This window comes from Girardinichthys multiradiatus, chromosome 4, assembly GCF_021462225.1.
Source record: "Girardinichthys multiradiatus isolate DD_20200921_A chromosome 4, DD_fGirMul_XY1, whole genome shotgun sequence".
In the NCBI taxonomy this organism is placed as follows: Eukaryota; Metazoa; Chordata; class Actinopteri; order Cyprinodontiformes; family Goodeidae; genus Girardinichthys; species Girardinichthys multiradiatus.
In genome coordinates, this window is record NC_061797.1 from 49,721,085 (window position 1) to 49,740,502 (window position 19,418).

Genomic DNA, 19,418 nt, shown 5'->3' on the forward strand with positions numbered 1-19,418 from the left:
TCGGAGAGAAACTCTGAAGGTTTTTCATCTTTATTGTCATACTGAATACGGTTCTTTGTAGTCTACAAATAAATAGTCTGATCCTTTCAGTCCACATGTGATTGGAGACTCTCAGGTCGGGACGTGGCAAAGAAAATGACAAACATCTGCTGAAAGTCAAGTCTGCTCAGACCATGGAGCTGTGGGGAGTATACTGAACAGGTCTGAATTCACATCCTGAAATCAATCAAGAACATATTGTATGAGAAGCTGTAGAAACAGGGTCTGAGGTTCAGACAGTAACACCTGCTTGTAAAGTGAGGATGCATAGTCAGAACCTTGATCCATGAGCTGGAGGCAGCATGTCTCCAGCTCATGTCTCCATGCTGAGGCAGCATGCCTCTGATCGAGGCACAAACCATTGTTGGATCTAAGCTCCCTGTTTAACCGTTTTAATAAAAGCTCAGCAGAGCAGAGGTCAGGAATCAGTCTGAGTAGAGATGCTGGACCTTCAGCTCAGGGCTGGTCTGAAATCAGTGCTTCATGTAGAAGAAAAACAACCAAACTACTGAAAGTCAGCAGCTTTAAACCAGGATGGATTCTGTTGAACTGAAAATGAAACATCACAATAAAACTTTAAATGTTATCAATCAAAATCAACACATTGATTTCTAAATAAAGAACTCATGTTGAAAATCTAAGACCAGCAGGTTGTGGACAGGAGCAGCAGTTATTTTAGAAAAGATCTGACATTTCTGATGGTTTATGAAAATAAAACTCCAGATTCTGCTAATGAGGGATGGGAATACTGTCTCTAGAGGAGGAGAGGCAACAGGGACGCCGTCTTTCCATGCAAATCTTCCCCCGTCTCCTCTGTCCAAATGCACACGTCAGTCAGGAGGCTGGTTTGTTCCACAGGCGTCAGTTTTTCCCATGAGTACTCAGTATGATCCGTAACGATCCTGGGAAACATGGGCAAGTCTCAGCGAGTTAAAGAACAGCATCGACAAAGATGTTAAAGAAGAGCCGATGGTGGCTCTGGGATGTCTCACCTGGATCGTGTTCATCACACCGTTGGCGAGGACAGCCATCTTTCCTGCGACGGTTTTCACTCCCTGCTTGAACTGTGCGATGTCCGGGCCGGAGGGGAGGACGCTGTCGAAGCCCGACGCCCTGCCTGAGGAGAGGAAGGAGAGGTGTTGCCACGGCCTGTACATCCACCGCTGAAAGTAGTCCCTGTTAGGGAATTTCCTGACTCCATTTTTGTCAGCTGTTATTAAACTGATTTAAAATGAGGCTCCAGATAAACACTACAGAGCAACAAGCGGCTCTGAACCAGGAAGAAATTCTCAATCCATGAATTTCTGTTTATAAAAAGAATCGTTTGTTCGTTTCCTGATTATCAGAGCGGTTTAAACATTTAATATTCTAGTTACAAGTTCTGTTGCTGGGAAGGGTGGGTCCATCAACAAGCTGGTCCCTGTAGAACAACAAGATGTCAACAAAGTTTCCCGCCTTTTTGGACCAGTTGATTACTGGAAGGTCTGAACTGGGCTCATTATTTGAACAAAGTAATTATTTTCTATGGTTCTGCAAAACAATCGTCAGGAACCATAAAAACCATCCAATGAAACCAAATTTAAACGAGTCACATTAAAACAGAGAGGAGGCCAGCCAGTGATGGGTCCCATTAGTCTGTTAACTTTACCTTCACAGCTGAGGGACCTTTTTCTGAAGGACTGTTTATTTCCTCCCATAAGAAAACTGTGCTGCCTTTTGTTTTTAATTTATTAATAAAACTATTCCCAAAACAATGAAATTAGTATTATAGGGAAGGAAGATGCTCTAAGCTCCTTGCTTCATTATGTGGTCAAAGTTCACTTTACCTCAGTGTTGTTGACCTTTTATCCACTATGGGTCCATTAGAAATGTATTTATTGTATTTTTGCAGAACTTTAGTGCATTAATGTAGACTGAATAAAATCTGACCATATTTGGTATTTTGGAGGAATTTGTCCAAAGCTTTAATGTGGATTTATACTAAAAGGACCAACCTGGGTCTGGTTTTTCATCTCTGCGGTTTAATTTGTGTTTTTAAGGGTTTCTCCTCATTCCCTTGTGTTGAAATCTCTTTAAAATATGTTTAATTTTTTACATATTTCCATATATGGACTGCAAAACAAATGGGTCAGAATCAAGCCTGCTTCCAGGCTCGCATAATAAAATCTGTTCTTTGGGGATTAAATGCTGGTAAATGTAGTTTTTCCACATGGAAGTTGAGATCTTTCTGTAATAAATCATATATTGTTGCCTTATTGTCAATTTTTACTTCGCGTTTTATCTTATTTTACCGGAGATGCTAAACTAAAGTGGAGTTTAAATAACAGTTTCTTATATTTTAAAAGAAAGAAACTATTTTATGAAGACAAAAACCACAATACTCAGAAATGTATCTTCTGAAAAGTTAAAAATATATTGAATATATAGATATATTTTTTTAGAAAGGTCAACAAAGAGAGAGGCAGCGATCATTGGTCGGATCAGTAACCGGGTCGACTGGAGATTAAGTGCAGCCTGGAGTTACTGTGAGAGTCTGACCGCCTGCAGCTAAATGATGCTTACAAATTCACATTCTGATTCTGTAGAACTGAAACAATCGATAAAACCCAAAGTTTCTGATCTGTAGGCACTCCAAACAGAACCAGCACCAGATGGAGGATTGTCTGGACCTCTTCTGCTGCAGGATCTCTCACCTTTATGGTCGCTGCCGTCTCCAAACAGGTCGGCTGAGCTGATGGAGCTGCTGCCGGACAGACTCTCCAGCTTCGTCTTCGCCTCATACTGACAGGAGGAAGAACAACGTTAATGACCGACCACTGGGTCACAGCGGAGGAACACAAAGGTTCAACTTCCTAATGAGTGGAACCAGAGCTCAGAGCTGGTTCAGCCCAAACTGAGGCTGCTCACCTCAGCGTTGCTTTCCCGACCAAAGAACATGTCTGAGGAGATGGCCTTCGCGTTGGCAAACTTCTGCCTGGCCTCGCTGGACTCAGAGACTGGGGAGGACACCTCAGCTTTCCTCCTGCTAGGAAGCCTGAATTTACCGGGAAGAACATTCATCAGAACCGGAACCAGTCCAAAGACGCAGACTGTGTGAGAATGTGCTGGTACCTCTCTCCGATTGGCTGGATACTGGAAATGGTGACCTCCTCTTTGGGCTCGTCCTTCTCCAGAGCCCAGGAGGTGGTAAAAGAGGCGGTTCCCCCATCAGCGTCCCAAAGGGAACCAAAGGTGTCTCCAACTGTGAACGGGTTGTCCTTGTACCTGAGAGTCAAAACAGAAGGGTCAAAAACACGCTGAGATCTGCTCTAGCTGAGCAGCTGGGATTGGAGGTGCTGGTTAGATGGTGTTTCTGGTGAGGTGGGGAGTATTGAGTACTTTGGTGGTCCAGAAGTGAATCCTGGCTCATCGAACATGTCCAGCCTGGAGCGGGAGGAAGACCTGGCTCCCACAGGTGTTTCCTGCTCGATCACCTGCATCTCTGACATCACTGAGTGAGATACAACACTGAAACAGAAAACCACAGTTACTCCATGAACACTTGAGCAGAGACTGAGGGCCACTCAGACATGGACTCGTTACCTCCTGCTGCCGAAGCCCATTCCCAGCCTCTCAGCCTGCTCCCTCTTCTTTCCTTCCAGGTTCTGGAGCTTCTTTTCCTCCATCTTCCTGTCTATCTCCAGCTCCTTGTAGGCCAGTCGCATGGAGGCCACTCTGTAACAGACAAGAGGGACTTCCATCAGAGCACTGAGGTTTTAAACTTACCACTGAGGGGAAGAAGGAAAGAACCTGTTTTCCTTACATGGACTCCTCTGCTGGTTTCTTAGCCTCTGTGGCCTGCTCCTCTTTCAGCTTCTCAGCCACCTGAGCCTGCTTCTCTACCTCCGAGAAGCTTTTACTGCTCACCTTCTGTGCACCGAGACCTTTCTTTGCACCAAGCTGCAGCAACATGGAGACACATGCAACAGAGATTTGCTCAGGAGGAGGGAAAAGCTTCAACAACTGAAAGTAGTTTCTATTCAAAGAGCTGCTGTAGAAATCTTTGAGTTGTGATCGATTAGTCACAGCCGAAGATGTTCTACAGAGAACTGACTGGAGCTCCATACCACGCTTTTCAGATTTTCATGTGTAGAAAAATCCCAAGAAGTACTCCAAGCGTTGTAGTTGTAATGGGACCAAATGTGGAAAAGTTAAAAGGGTTTGAATGAGGGGTGCACCGATCGATCCTTAATTTTGAGAAATTGGTGATCAGCTGATACTTACATGTGAAACTGATCTTATCTAGTTGTCTAACCTATCTTTTTCAAATGTGAAAATAAAAAAACTAAACGAACAGCAATGCTCTAAAGGTTTCATTTATATTTGAGAGCACTGCCTCATGTGCAGTTAAACCAAGTTTGTATTGTTCAGTGTTTTTCAATCAAATAAGACTGGAACATTGAAGGTATGTTGTGACCTTATAACACCTGACAGTCTCTCTTCATCGGTATCGGCAGCTCAGGCTTTTTAAAGATCGGTAATCTGTGATTGGCTACATCGGTGCACCCCTAGTTGGAATATTTTTGCAAGACAGTGGCAGTGAGGAACCACTTCAAAGGACCTGAGGCACGTGGAGCTAGTTTTAAACCAGCGCCAAAGGCTCATTAAAGCATTAACCTGACCAGTCAGGTTTTAAAAACAGGCAGTCGTGGTGAAATCCGTCTGCTTGTATCTAACTCCGTCAGGATGGATGTAACGTCGGGTCAGAACAGAGCTTATGAATCTGTTCGACTCAGTTGGACTCACCCCTTTTTTAGCAGCCATGGGCTTCTTTTTCCCAATGATGGAAGGCTTCACATCTGCAACACAGGAGGGAATTTCACACACAACTGAACCAAAAAACAACACAATTTTCCTTTCTTTGCTTAAAAGATCCAACAGCTTAAAGGTCGTTTCTCCTTAGTCCCAGAACTTCATGGGAAACAACACAAGAGGAGAAGGAATTTAAACTGAAGCTATTTAAAGAAACCATTCATCTGTCAGACTGCCGGGAAAATCAGCAGCGTTGTTAAACCAGCCGTCAGTGAGAAAAGCACAAACCGATGATTACCTGCACACAAAGCAAGATGCACAAAGCCTTTTTTCCACACAATGCAGAATGATTAAGTTGTTCTGGTACAGAAAATGCAGCTTATTTTGCCACAAACATCTGGTCAAACAACAGGTCTGAACCCTGAGGCTCCCCATCGCGAGAAGCAGGAACGGGAGGAGGCTGAGGAAATGTCAAACAGGGCGGCCATGCAACAAACACACCAAACCTTCACCTGAAGGTGTCCGGCCGCTCTGTGGTGACAAACGCATGGAGTCCTCTACAGTACAAGATGGTCATAATATTTATCATTACAGTACAGACAGAGGAGACTCAACAAACAAGGACATCTGAGCTCAAATAAAAGCTCCTGCTTGGCTGTTCTTTATGGGAATCATTTATACGAGAATCCTTAAAAAGGAAACATTTTTTACACTCATACCGGTTTATTCCTGGTTAAAATGTTTTGCCCTGTTCTCCTTGTAAAGCAGCCATATTTTAAAGTGGACCTGATCAACTGATTTCTGGGCTTTCTGAAGGTCATTTTCTTTGGACTCTGGTTGGTTCCTTCTCACTCTGTTCCGGTCTAGAACCTGGTTATTTGCTAAGAATGTGGTTTTACTCTGATCTATGAATTATGCTCAGGATATGAACCAGTGTTGTGTCGAGTCAGCAAAGAATCTGGTTTCCAGCGGATCTCTTCAGTTTCTTCAGCTAAATCAGAGCAACAAACTAAATCATATTTCAACACCAACAAGGTGATTTCCCAGAGAGGTTTTAGCTGAAACTGTTTTAAAAAAAGGAAAGATTTCTGGCTCAAAGGAAGCAAAGTGTAGAGACATCTGGAGCACTGAATCACATGAATCTGATATGAAAGTTAAATACGCATTTATGAACATAAACTCCAGAGGAGAGCTGATGCAGGACCAGAGAAGCAGATTTACTCACCAATGGAGGCCTGGGGCGACGTGCTCAGACAATCGATGCTGGGTCCTTCCTCCGGTTCTACGTAAGATCAAATAAACTATGAGTGAAGCAGGAGAATCGTTACTACAGCTGCATGTCTGAGAGAGCAGAAACTGTCCGATCCAAAGCTTGGGCTGTATTTATGATGTACAATCATGGAAATAACAACTCTTAGATCACACAGTACTGCAGACTTCAACGTTTTGGGGGAAATCATAGGAATTAATCTGGCAATTGCATGTGTGACAGTCCAGAAACCTAGATTATGTCAAATACTACAGTGTAAGCAAGCAAGGGCAGGCTTTTAATACAGCACCATTTAAAACATCACAACAAAAAGGTTTACAAAAGAAACATTAAAATCAATAAAAGTTACCTCCAGAAAATCAGTTTTAGTTGCTTTTTAACAGAGTCCACAGATCACAGACTCAATGTGACGGACTTCCTGAGGCTATTGTTACATAAACTGTCACATTTTGATTTCAGCCTCGTCACTGATCATCAAACCTCAGAGATCAGCTCTGCCAGTATGAACCAGGACCCAATAATGTACTCTGAAACTGATAGGAAGCCAGTGTAGCTGCAGTGTGACCTGACAACAGCATGTAGATGCTCTTCATGCAGGTGAACTACAGCAAAACAGGGAGATGTTTCCAGTTCTGACTACAACACAATGGAAGTCAGCTTACTAGGTTTTATAAGCAATAAAAATAAAGATTGGACCCGAACATCTAATGTAAAACATGAGTCAAGGATTGCCTCAAGGTTCCAGACAGATTTAATTTAAGATGAAAACGTTTCCGTTACCCGAGGAATAATTTGGTCTGAAGCATAAACAAATATTTTCAGGAAATATACTTTCACATAATCAAAGCACTCAAGCAACGTAGTGCCCTGATCAGGCTTCAAATAGTATGATAATACAAATCCTTGGATAAAAATGTCTAATAAAAGTGCTCAAAGTGTGCCAGAGAGAGGACATGTACTACAGAAACAAGGGGCCCAAACCAGAGCCCTGAGGTACACCTTAGTGGAGTGGACTTGAAAAAGACTTGTAATTTAGAACAGCTGCAGAAAAGGATCAGTTCCAAAGATGTGAAGAAAACTACATCAAAGCAGATTCTGATGCACCGACCCAATTGCTCAGCCCATCGAGCCTGATCAGACTGCATCAAGGTAGGTCCAGCAACCATGCAGCACTAAAACAAGCTGGAAAAACCTGGTGAACTCATCCAATATGCCATCTTAAAAATCTCAGTTAGTTAAAATAATAAAATATTGTTTCATAACCAGAATGACTGAGAAGGACCAACAAAGAAAACCGTATCAGTATGAATATGTTTATATCGGGTCCAAATGTAAAATAAGAAGATTAATTTAAAGCTCTATTGAATAAGATATAAGTATAAGTAAGATATAATATAAGTCTGTTGTGGAGAGTGATCTTCTCCATCATTTGCTGGAGAAGCAGCATCAGAACCAGGGACTTAAAAATGCTCAACAAGCTGATAAAGAAGGCTGGTTCTGTTCTGGGGACTCCTCTGGAACCTCTGGAGATCATTGTGGAAAGAAGGATTCTTCATAAAATGAAGAACATTATGAAGAACCCTGAGCATCCTCTTCATGAGACTGTTCTACAACAACAGAGTGTCTTCAGTCAGAGGCTTCTTCAGATCTGCTGTAAGACGGAGCTCTACAGGAGATCCTTCCTGCCCACAGACATCAGCATCTACAACGGCTCTTTGAGGAAACCTTCATAATATGAGCTACAACAACATTTAATTTCCCTTTGGGATTAATAAAGTATGTTTGAATTGAATCAAACGTCTAGAATAAATTGAAATTAAGCTTTGTTGATATTCCAGCTTTATCTCCTGTAATCCAGTTAGATCCTGGGATTAAACATAGGATAAGAATGTCCTAACAAACTGAACTTCTTTATCACACCGTTGGGGAACATTAAGGTAAACCCAGATACAGACAAACCGACAGATTACTGAGCAGTAAACGTATCATGTATCACTTTCTAATGATGTGAACAAAACTGAATAAATCCACGATGCGCTTTTTCAAATCTACATGTGTAGATTTTTAGGGGAAAGTCATCATTGAAGCTGGAAGCATTTGTGACGTTTTCATTGACCATATTTAGGTCATCCTTGTGTTACCAGGATGAAGCCAAGTCAGGAATCATCTTCCCAAACACCACAATATTTTTCTCACACCGAACACTGAAGCTGACAACTGTGCTTCACTCACGGCCGTCATCCTGGGCTTTAGGCGTTGTATCCGTCAGCTGTGAGGACACCGAGGCTCCATTCTGCTCTGAAGGGGGCGCTATGTTCCACTCATTAGCAGACTGAAAAGAGATAATGAATAAAAAGATATTTAGATGTGTCTGGTTGTGTTAAAGTCTGACTGATAATCTCAAAGACAACGTTCACTAACGTGTGTTTATATATCAGCAACTGTGAAGGGGCAACGTGTTGTGTGTGAATGCTTGTTGGATCATGAACAGCCTCTGAACTAACATACGTGGAAAAGACCTCTTCTCTCCTTTTTCTTTTGAAAAAGAAATAAAGAACCCAAGTGCTGTGCTCCATTATCATTATTTTATTTAAGGTGTATCCATAAAAGCTGTAAAAAGTTTCATGGTGTCACTGTTGTTTAGAAGAAAAAAAAAGCAGGTTAATTAATATAAATTGAATTAAGGCGAATTATCCGTGTTGATGATATACTAACATGAAATATGACTTTCTTTCTTTGTTTCTTTCTTTCTGCTCTCTGTGGAAGTGGACACTTTTCCTCTGTCTCCCGCACCCTCCCATATCTGCCCTGCTTCAACAGGGTGAAGGAGAGCCCACTTGCTTGGACGGGACGTTTTTCTCTGGATACACGATGGACTCCTGGCAGAAGTGGAGGATTGTGTGTTTGTCGATAATGTCAGTCGAGGATGTTGAAGATATGTACAGGTCCTTCTCAAAATATTAGCATATTGTGATAAAGTTCATTATTTTCCATAATGTAATGATGAAAATTTAACATTCATATATTTTAGATTCATTGCACACTAACTGAAATATTTCAGGTCTTTTATTGTCTTAATACGGATGATTTTGGCATACAGCTCATGAAAACCCAAAATTCCTATCTCACAACATTAGCATATCATTAAAAGGGTCTCTAAACGAGCTATGAACCTAATCATCTGAATCAACGAGTTAACTCTAAACACCTGCAAAAGATTCCTGAGGCCTTTAAAACTCCCAGCCTGGTTCATCACTCAAAACCCCAATCATGGGTAAGACTGCCGACCTGACTGCTGTCCAGAAGGCCACTATTGACACCCTCAAGCAAGAGGGTAAGACACAGAAAGACATTTCTGAACAAATAGGCTGTTCCCAGAGTGCTGTATCAAGGCACCTCAGTGGGAAGTCTGTGGGAAGGAAAAAGTGTGGCAGAAAACGCTGCACAACGAGAAGAGGTGACCGGACCCTGAGGAAGATTGTGGAGAAGGGCCGATTCCAGACCTTGGGGGACCTGCGGAAGCAGTGGACTGAGTCTGGAGTAGAAACATCCAGAGCCACCGTGCACAGGCGTGTGCAGGAAATGGGCTACAGGTGCCGCATTCCCCAGGTCAAGCCACTTTTGAACCAGAAACAGCGGCAGAAGCGCCTGACCTGGGCTACAGAGAAGCAGCACTGGACTGTTGCTCAGTGGTCCAAAGTACTTTTTTCGGATGAAAGCAAATTCTGCATGTCATTCGGAAATCAAGGTGCCAGAGTCTGGAGGAAGACTGGGGAGAAGGAAATGCCAAAATGCCAGAAGTCCAGTGTCAAGTACCCACAGTCAGTGATGGTCTGGGGTGCCGTGTCAGCTGCTGGTGTTGGTCCACTGTGTTTTATCAAGGACAGGGTCAATGCAGCTAGCTATCAGGAGATTTTGGAGCACTTCATGCTTCCATCTGCTGAAAAGCTTTATGGAGATGAAGATTTCATTTTTCAGCACGACCTGGCACCTGCTCACAGTGCCAAAACCACTGGTAAATGGTTTACTGACCATGGTATCACTGTGCTCAATTGGCCTGCCAACTCTCCTGACCTGAACCCCATAGAGAATCTGTGGGATATTGTGAAGAGAACGTTGAGAGACTCAAGACCCAACACTCTGGATGAGCTAAAGGCCGCTATCGAAGCATCCTGGGCCTCCATAAGACCTCAGCAGTGCCACAGGCTGATTGCCTCCATGCCACGCCGCATTGAAGCAGTCATTTCTGCCAAAGGATTCCCGACCAAGTATTGAGTGCATAACTGTACATGATTATTTGAAGGTTGACGTTTTTTGTATTAAAAACACTTTTCTTTTATTGGTCGGATGAAATATGCTAATTTTGTGAGATAGAAATTTTGGGATTTCATGAGCTGTATGCCACAATCATCCGTATTAAGACAATAAAAGACCTGAAATATTTCAGTTAGTGTGCAATGAATCTAAAATTTATGAATGTTAAATTTTCATCATGACATTATGGAAAATAATGAACTTTATCACAATATGCTAATATTTTGAGAAGGACCTGTATATAATTGGATGTTTGATATCAGGATTTCTGCTTTTTGGAGTCAGCGGTTACCTGGCATATCGAGAAATTCGGAGAATGTCAGCAGCTGTTCTGGCCATTGTAAGGCTGCCTGGCATGTATGATGAGATCTTCAGAGCGATCAACACTCAGACTGAGATGTTACGTGAGCTGAATCGCAGACTGGATGTGATCCTTAGGATCGCAGGCAGGTTGCGGTTCCTGGACTCAGGGGTGAAATGGGATAAATCTTGGAGAAAGTTGTTCGCTCGGATCTGGCAGAAAGACCAGGAATTTAGCTGTTTGGATTCACCTTTGAGAAGAACCAGCGAGACTTTAAAGGCTGACGGAAAATTAAGAGTCAGTCTAACCCAAATAATTATTGTTTTTCTGAATCTGGCTCCCTGCGCGGCCTTTATGGCTGGTTATCTTCAACTTGTCCTGGAAGTTATGTAACCATGACGCTCTGCCCCCTCCCTTCCCTGAGGACACCTGTGGACCTGCTCAGAACTTTGTGGCCGGTTGATGATCATTCCAACGAACCATCAAGGACAATGGCCTCTGTGACAGTGCTTCATGGACTTACTTGCACACACACACATGCTCAAGATAAACATATGCACCCCTCACACCACCTTCACCGTTCCCGGCATGATGTTGTTTTGTCAACTTGTTGCTTCTTTGTGCTGAGGTTTTTTGCAATCTCAAACTGTATCCTGTTAAGGATAAAGTGTGAAATATGATTTTTTTCCTCTATTTACCTAAAGTGGCCTCTTTTCTATCTGGTGAGATACCTCACTCATGTTTCAGAGAACCGGGGTTAAATCCTTAACCTAAAGATCTCTTTCAACATTCGTTTCGGGATCTCACTATGGGATATTTCTGCTCCCGTATTGCCATATAAACTCACTCGAAGACCAACAGATGCATCCTGCATTCATGGCAATGTGGAACCCACACCCAGAACCGTGTGAGCCAGTGTGGGCCTGGTGACATCCAGTTTATAGAACCTAGTGAAGGTGTTAGGGGTCGCCCAGTTGGCAGCCTCACATATTTCCTCCTCATGTATACCCTGGAACAATGCCCAGGATGAGGCCATACCACGAGTGGAATGAGCCCGCAGACCTGCAGGGGGTGCAAGGCCTCTGCCCTCATAAGCCATAATAATAGCCTCCACTACCCAATGCGAAAGACGTTGCTTTGTGAGAGGCTTTCCTTTATGTGATGAAGCCCACGACACAAACCGCTGCTCTGATTTGCGAAAATCTGCAGTTTTTTCCACATATAACCGCAGAGCTCGTACTGGGCAGAGCGTATGCAGTCGTTCATGCTCCTGAGAGGAGAATGGTGGTGGGTAGAAAGCCATTAATTCAAGGGCACGGCATGGCAGAGCCATAGCAATCTTAGGTATAAAGGCAGGATTAGGTTTCAGTAAAACCCTTGACTCCTCACCCAAAAACTGCATGCAGGACGGGTTAACTGAAAGCGCTTGAATGTCGCTCACGTGCTTAGCAGAAACCAGAGCAATAAATAAGGCCGTTTTAAAGGAAAGCACTTTGAGCTCAACCTGCTGCAACGGTTTGAACGGTGCACGTGACAACGCATCGAGTACCATGCGTAAATCCCATGAAGGAGTGAGGCTCCTCGACACTGGACCACGTCGTGCACCTTTCATGACAGCCTGCCACCAGAACTACCAGTTCTTCCTGCCACTGCCACAAATTGAGCTCGACCCCGCTGCAATTCAATCAATTTCTCGGCACGTTTGCAATGTAATGCACTGCAGACGTGCACAGCGCCCCCTACCGAACAAGATGGGTAGCTCGGTCAGCAGGGAGCTGAGGAAGAGCGGCTGCTGACGTCACTCTTCTGCGCCCGCAGCTCGGAATGCTTTTTTGTTTTCGAGTTCTGGGCAGGACTTTGCGGACAGACCACGAAAACAAAAAAGCAATGTCTGCTTTGTTTTCTTTTTGATTATGGCATAAAATGTGCAGTCATGAAGAAGAAAATGCAAATGCAAATAGGATGATTGATAACTAATTTTATTTATGGGTCAAATAACGCAGCCACATTCTTAAAATGAAAAAGCATTTCTGAAAATGCTTTTTCATTTTCAAATTTTACATTTCAAATTGAATTTTGGTATCTGCTGGGTTACATTTTGAAAAATAAATCTCAAATGTCTTTTTCTTTTTCATTTTAATTAAGTGAAAGAATGAGCAGTCTTGAAGAAGAAAATTAAAATACAAATAGGATTATTGATTACTAATTTCATTTATGAGTCAAATAATGCAGCCACATTCTTAAAATGAAAAAGCATTTCTGAAAATGCTTTTTCATTTGAAATATGGTAACAATTTGCTTCCATATCTCGCACCCTGGTGAGAGTAGGAATGATCAGTTCCAGCGGGGGAAAGGCGTACAGTAGGGCTGGCAGCCATTTGTGCGCTAGCTCATCCAGTCCAAGCGGAACTTGTTGCTCTGTCAGTGAGAAAAACATTGGACACTGAGCGTTTTCCCCTGATGCGAAGGGCAGAAAGTGTCTCAGTGCCAGCATCATGGCCAGGAGTTCCAGACAATTTTTGTAAGCTGTGTGTTTGTGGACTCCAAACGCCGTTTACCATCATCCCCTCGTGAGTGGCTCCCCAACCTGTCAGCGAGGCGTCTGTGGTAATTACCTTCCTCGTCAGGATGGTTCCCATGGTAACGCCAGTGTTGAGAAAACCAGGGCGCTTCCACGGGCTCAGCGCACGTGCACATATGAGAGAAACCAGGACGCTGCGGTGAGCATGGCGTGTGGGGCTCAAGCTGAGTGACGCCACCCACCTCTGAAACGGGCGCATGTGTAGACGGCCGAGTGTGATGACCGCCAGCAGACCCAGCAGTCTGAGGCATAACCTGAATTTCACCTGTGTGCCTCTGCGAAAGAGTGCCAGACAAGCCTGAAAGGCTTTTACTCGGTCCGCTGAGAGGCGCGCTCTGAACTCGACTGAATTCAGGGACAGGCCAATGAAGGTGATTGTTTGCACTGGGGTTAAAATGCTCTATTCCCAGTTTATTGTGAATCCCAGAACTGTCATATTTTAAAGTAAGCATCTCGGCGTGCGTCATGAACTCCTCTAAAGACTGAGCTGCAATCAGCCAATCGTCTATATACGTCGCCAGACGCATCCCCCTTTCCCTCAGAGGTGCGTTGGCTGCCTCGGTGCATTTCACGAACACACGAGGGCTCAGTGAGAGGCCAAAAGGAAGTACCAGATACTCGTATATCTTTCCCTGAAACGCAAATCTGAGGTATTTTCTGTGAGGGGGATATGTAGGGATATGGAAATATGTGTCTTTCAAGTCTATGGAGACAAACTAGTCTCCTTGATGCACAAACTTTATCAGAGCTGCGTGTGTTAGCATCCTGAACGAATACCATCTCAGATATGTATTCAGAACCCGCAGATCCAATATCGGTCGCAGACCCCCGCCACTTTTTGCCACAAGAAAGTATCTGGAGTAAAACCCGTCTCTGCTTTGCTCCTGCGGTACCAGCCGGACAGCTCTTTTGTGCTGCAGGGACTGTACTATGCCCTTGAAACGGGGTGGGGGCTGTCAGAAATTGGAGCCTGTATCCCTTGGATACAGTCTTTATCACCCAATCTGACGCTCCACACGCTCGCCACAGCTGAGTGTTGTTTGCCAGTGGACCTAAAGGTGCTTCCGTGTAAACACTGCGCAACACCGGCTGAGGGATCTGCTGTTCCGCTACAACTGTTAGCTGCGCTCGCCCAGGTCTGCTTCTTCCACAGAAAAAGCAGCCTGCTGTGTTAGAGGTAGGGTGAGAGCTCCCCCTTGAGGCCTCATGTGCTGCTGCACGGCCACGTCCTGTTAACATATTTTTCATGTTTTTTCGTTGTGGCTGCGCCCTCGGCTCCAGGCCTGGAAACATGACTGGCGTAATGTAATAGAGCTTCTGGGGGACAGGCGTGAGATAGCGAAACGAATGTTGAAAGAGAACCGCAATGAATCCAAACCTGGTCGCAGGTTGTCCTGGCGACAGCGCTCAAATGTGTTTTTATTGAGTTGTGTTAAGCGCAATGACTACTAGATGAATATGCTACCTCAAAGACTCCACACCAAAGCAATGCAAGTATAGCCAGAAATTATATTTTAACATTTATTCATCTTCTATACCGCTTCTTCCATAGTGGGTCGTGGGGAAGCTGGTGCCTATCTCAAGCAGTCTACGGGCGAGATGCAGGGTACATCCTGGGCAGGTCGCCAGTCCATCACAGGGCAACATAGAAACATACAGGACAGACAACCATGCACACACTCATTCATAGAAAGAACCCCCCCGCCGGGAGTCGAACCCAGGACCTTCTTGCTGCAAGGTAACAGTGCTACCCACAGCACTACTGTGCAGCCCTAGTCATGTTTTTGGACATAAACCAATGCAATGATTTTTGGCAAAATCATTGCAGTAAAACGTAGAGGGGGAAAAAATTCCACCCTGCAGAACGCATCAGTAAACCTGCTGTTAAAACTGATGGAAAAGCTTTATTTAAATATCATACATAAAGTTTTAACAGTTCAAACTATTTTGACAAGCTAATGAATTTGCACAGTGCCGGCCTCACAATGTTGTTCACTAGTGATGCAAATATACTGAATAGCAATAATTGCAAAATTGATCTGCAATATTGAAATCACCAAGGAATGATGCAAGACAACATTTGTTAGGCTATTATAGCAACGCAGCGCATTCAGCTCTGAATGTCAGTAATATATCCACTCAGTTGGTCCTAATACAGTCTTTGTGGGTAGGATGGTAAAACTGATGGAGGCTGCTGACAACATCATCATGATAACCTTTGCAGGCATCAGTCATACTGCAGTTGCATATTTTCCTGATATTGTGCAGCCCTGTTGTGTTCTGCTCACAAAAGCTGCTAAAGTTTGTAATCATCATTCATTCTCATATCCAATATAAAATATTTAAAACAACTTTTTTCCATAAGTTAAAAAACAAGTTGAACCTTTGAATGCTCAGCAAAAAAGTCATCGTCCTTCTTCTCAGGGGCAGCAGATGGTCCTCCTGCAGAAGAATCGATCCACAGCTGAAACAACAAGAGGAAAAGGTTAATAACTGCGTTTATGTTCCAGTCGGACTTTGACTGGAAAAGGGATGAATGATTGTCTTAAGAAGATGAGGATATTTTCTCCAACAAAACAATATGTTCCAGCAGGGTTATAATGTTTAGCATAGACATACATTTACACCTTAAACTAATTTATATATTGCATAACTGACTAACTTTCAAACAGATGTATTTGATGTAAGAACATGCGATCTGTAAAAGGACTATAATTTCCTTGTTTCTTCTGATTTTGCAGTCTGACACCTTTTGTCTGTAAATTACAGTGAGCTGGTATCTTTGCAGCTCTGTCCGATTCATCGTGTCACCAAAACATCACAACCAACCACAGTTTAAGGTCAGAAAACGGTACCAACAAACCAACCAGCTTCTCTGGATATTTTCCATTTCTAAAAGATCTAAACTTTCTAGACAAACATTTTGAGGTTTCTCAGTTAATACAAAAAATAACTATGGATTTATGGCAAATATTTCTAAAGTGGTGAAGCTTTAAAAGACCCACAGACAGTAAGAAAGGATGAGGCATGGATGATCTGACATCGGTAGGAAGGACTGACAGCCAGCAGGAAGTGGGCACAGATTCCACCATCAGAACACCAGCATGGATGTAGTGTTTAAATGGTGATCGGAATCTCTTCATTAGAGTGATGGAGCTGACATTTTCCTCTGATGTTCATAATCTACAGCAAATCTTAAATATAAAAAGCAGAAGCTCCTTTCTGGTACATTTTAAATCCCCAGATGGTCTACACACCAATTTTATTCATCTTTGACTGTAAAAATCGGCTTTTTAGTTGACTTTTACAGCTCTCATTATTGTACGGGTAAGAATTAAAAGTCCTGCGTGTGAAGTCAGAGGACTCAGACCTTTACTGAGGTAAACATGACCAGTGGAGCTAACGTTTGTTCTGATGTCTGCTATAAGATAAAACTTATTTCAAACTTTCTTGATTCTCACCTGAGTGCCATATTTGGACAATGCTGCATTTGCCAGCTGCCGAATCTTCTCCCTGTACATCTGGGCAGCACGGCTGTTGTACTTGCTGTTAGTGTCGTTGGTGGAGCAGCCATGCTGACGGAAGAAGGCCGTCTTCATACGAAAGGAGAAAATGTTACTGCATCGTGTCAGGAAATAATCAGAGCAACACCAAACATGAGCTAACCTCAGAGCAGTGACTTACTGCGTTGGCATTCCCTCCAACCTGCATACATCTGAGCTGAAACCAGTTCCAGTTGGAGTCTAATTCTGTGGATCTGTGAAAAAAAATCCACCATTCGTGAAACTGCCATACATAAAACACTCAAACGTGCTAATTCATCTGATATTCAGATTGTTCACAGATTCATTACCTGGTAATGAATTAAGCAGTAAAGTACAGACATCACTGATCATTCTAGTGTTGTGAGGCTCACCTGATGAAGCTGAGATGGACTCCCAGTGAGCGATGGATGCCGGAGCAGTCGATGCACAGGAAAACGCCATACGAGATGCTGGCCCAGCTCGGGTTTTTGGCTGCACAGTCGAAACAAACCTGCACAGAATCCACAATTAATCCTGTATTTACTGATAACAACACCAACTGTTCTGGAACAGCTTACTGAGATGTCCTATTACAAACATTTGCAGGGAAAAACACACTTATCGGTCAACTCAGCCATTAAGTTAGAACGAGAACACCTAGTGGAGGCTTTCCCTAAACACTGGATCTAAACTGTCAAAGTCGAGCAACGTCCTTCGCTCACATTTACTGCTATGTTGATATAGATGCAACAACTATAAAACAGTAGTGAGAATAAAGGCAGTTCCTTATTAAAATAACTTTTTAGCGTGCGGCGCTGGTGGTATAGGGGTTAAGTGCGCGACCATGTGCAGAGGCTATAATCCTTGGTGCGGCTGGCCCGGGTTCGAGTCCTGGACCTGGTGCCCTTTGCTGAATGTCTCTCCCTCTCGTTGTCCTCTTTCCTGTTTACCTACTGTCATAATGCCCATGGAACATGTCTGTTTTTATTTTACATGATAAAATGATGTCAGCCTTTCTACAACTGAATGTCCAGTTGAGTTTGAAATTCTACTCAGTTCCATACAATGCATTTACATAGCTCTGATTCAGACCAAATGTCATCTCCAGGACACAAATCCAACTTCTAAGGAGAAATATGTAGTCCCTTCAATCCAATAATATACACAGATTTTGTTCAATTACATGCATTACAGTTTGATCCGTGTTATTATGCTAAGCACTCATGTGAAAAAATGAAATGAACACCAGCTTTTTGCATGGATTCACTGACTCTGCAGCAGACCCTCCTCCTCCTCTACCGATGTGACCCACTCATCCTTAAATTATTTAAGAATCCAAAGACAAATAGTCAAACCGGATTCAGTGAACACAATTCAAAATTCCCTGCAGAAATTAATCTTGGTGTAAAGGTTTGTAAACATCTAAATACATCCCCCGAAACCACACAGGTGTCAAAAATATTGTTTACATTGTTTTATATATATATATATATAAAGAACTGCCACAAACACAGATGAACAAGCATGACTGTAGAAGACCTGATGGAAAACGTCAAAACATTTTTTTTGCCGGCTTTGATAAATAAAAAAAGTGTCAGACATAATGTTGAAGCTAAGGTTTTACGAACTGTAACACATCAGATACAGCTTGTATTAACTAACAGCAAAACGATTAATACGGCGAATTAACTCGATATTAGCATTTATCACCTTCTGCGACTTATATTCAGTCCTGGATTAGATCCGACACATTTTCCTGGTTACATGGCTTAAAAGCAGCCAAGCTAGCAGGTTTTCTTCCAGGCAAACGCAAACCATTTACGTGGCCTTAAGGTTTGACTCAAGGACCGGCAGGCTAGCAGATGTTAGCTCCTGTTAGCCGTTAGCTCCGGTTCTCCGTAGTATTGAACGGAACAGTATTAGCACCCGCTAGCTATTAGCTGCTGTCAGTTTCCGTTAGCAGCCGATGCTAACTGCTACCAACCGAATATATTTATATATATATAATAAACGAAGACGTGCCAGTAAAACGTCAACTAGATAACAACACAACACAGGTCATCTACGTCAAATTTGGTTACCTTGTTCGTGGGAACTGATCGTAATCTTTTGAAAATCGTCAGGATTTCGGTCTTATTTGGTTCCGTAGCCATCTTGCCACCGTGTGTTACAAATTTCATGAGCTGACGTCACTACCGATAGTCGCGTAGACTATGGAAAAGTGAAAGTTTATTCTTTACCTTCATAAAACAATTCAATAATAAAACAATTCAAATAAAAATAAAAAAATCCGTAATCCTACAGAAAAGCAGGACGGTTAAAAATAAACACGTTTTAAATATATAAAAAATAAATCTTTTGTCACGGTTACCAAATATTACATAATATGATTCTATCAGCTGTCTACATTCAGCCAATCAGCATTAAGATGATAATCTTAATATCTGTGGTTAGTTCTCCAAGATGTTTGGAACAACCTACCAGCCGAGTTCCTTCAAAAACTGTGTGCAAGAACCTAGAAGAATTGATGCTGTTTTGAAGGCAAAACGTGGTCACACCAAATATTGATTTGATTTAGATTTCTCTTTTGTTCATTCA

At 42.8% G+C, this 19,418-nt stretch overlaps 1 protein-coding gene across 3 annotated transcripts; it reads right to left on the reverse strand.

The window, feature by feature from the left end:
• Positions 1-14: 14 nt before the first annotated feature.
• arfgap2 (ADP-ribosylation factor GTPase activating protein 2) lies at positions 15-19,145 on the reverse strand. 3 transcript variants are annotated; one of them, XM_047363155.1, is made up of 17 exons: positions 18,902-19,145; positions 17,213-17,331; positions 16,981-17,053; positions 16,758-16,889; positions 15,680-15,760; positions 8,333-8,432; positions 6,056-6,112; positions 5,343-5,387; positions 4,825-4,877; positions 3,842-3,978; positions 3,622-3,753; positions 3,418-3,546; positions 3,151-3,303; positions 2,947-3,073; positions 2,733-2,820; positions 1,032-1,156; positions 15-941 (listed from the first exon to the last, which is right to left on the reverse strand). In XM_047363155.1, exons 1-17 carry the CDS (start codon positions 18,998-19,000, stop codon positions 921-923), a joined length of 1,671 nt encoding a protein of 556 aa, XP_047219111.1. In that variant the 5' UTR covers positions 19,001-19,145; the 3' UTR covers positions 15-920. The 3 variants fall into 3 exon arrangements, with proteins under 3 accessions (XP_047219111.1, XP_047219113.1, XP_047219112.1); XM_047363157.1 differs by lacking the exon at positions 18,902-19,145 and adding an exon at positions 18,531-18,672; XM_047363156.1 differs by lacking the exon at positions 5,343-5,387 and having other exon boundaries at positions 18,902-19,144.
• Between the last annotated feature and the right edge of the window lie 273 nt (positions 19,146-19,418).

Excerpts from the sequence above, each read along its gene's own strand:
- arfgap2 (XM_047363155.1), bottom strand. The coding sequence starts at position 19,000 with ATGAAATTTGTAACACACGGTGGCAAGATGGCTACGGAACCAAATAAG. Across the intron at positions 5,388-6,055 it reads GTCGCCCCAGGCCTCCATTG|AGGACTCCATGCGTTTGTCA; the intron begins GTGAGTAAATCT and ends CTTGTACTGTAG. Across the intron at positions 942-1,031 it reads GTGTGATGAACACGATCCAG|GATCGTTACGGATCATACTG; the intron begins GTGAGACATCCC and ends CATGTTTCCCAG.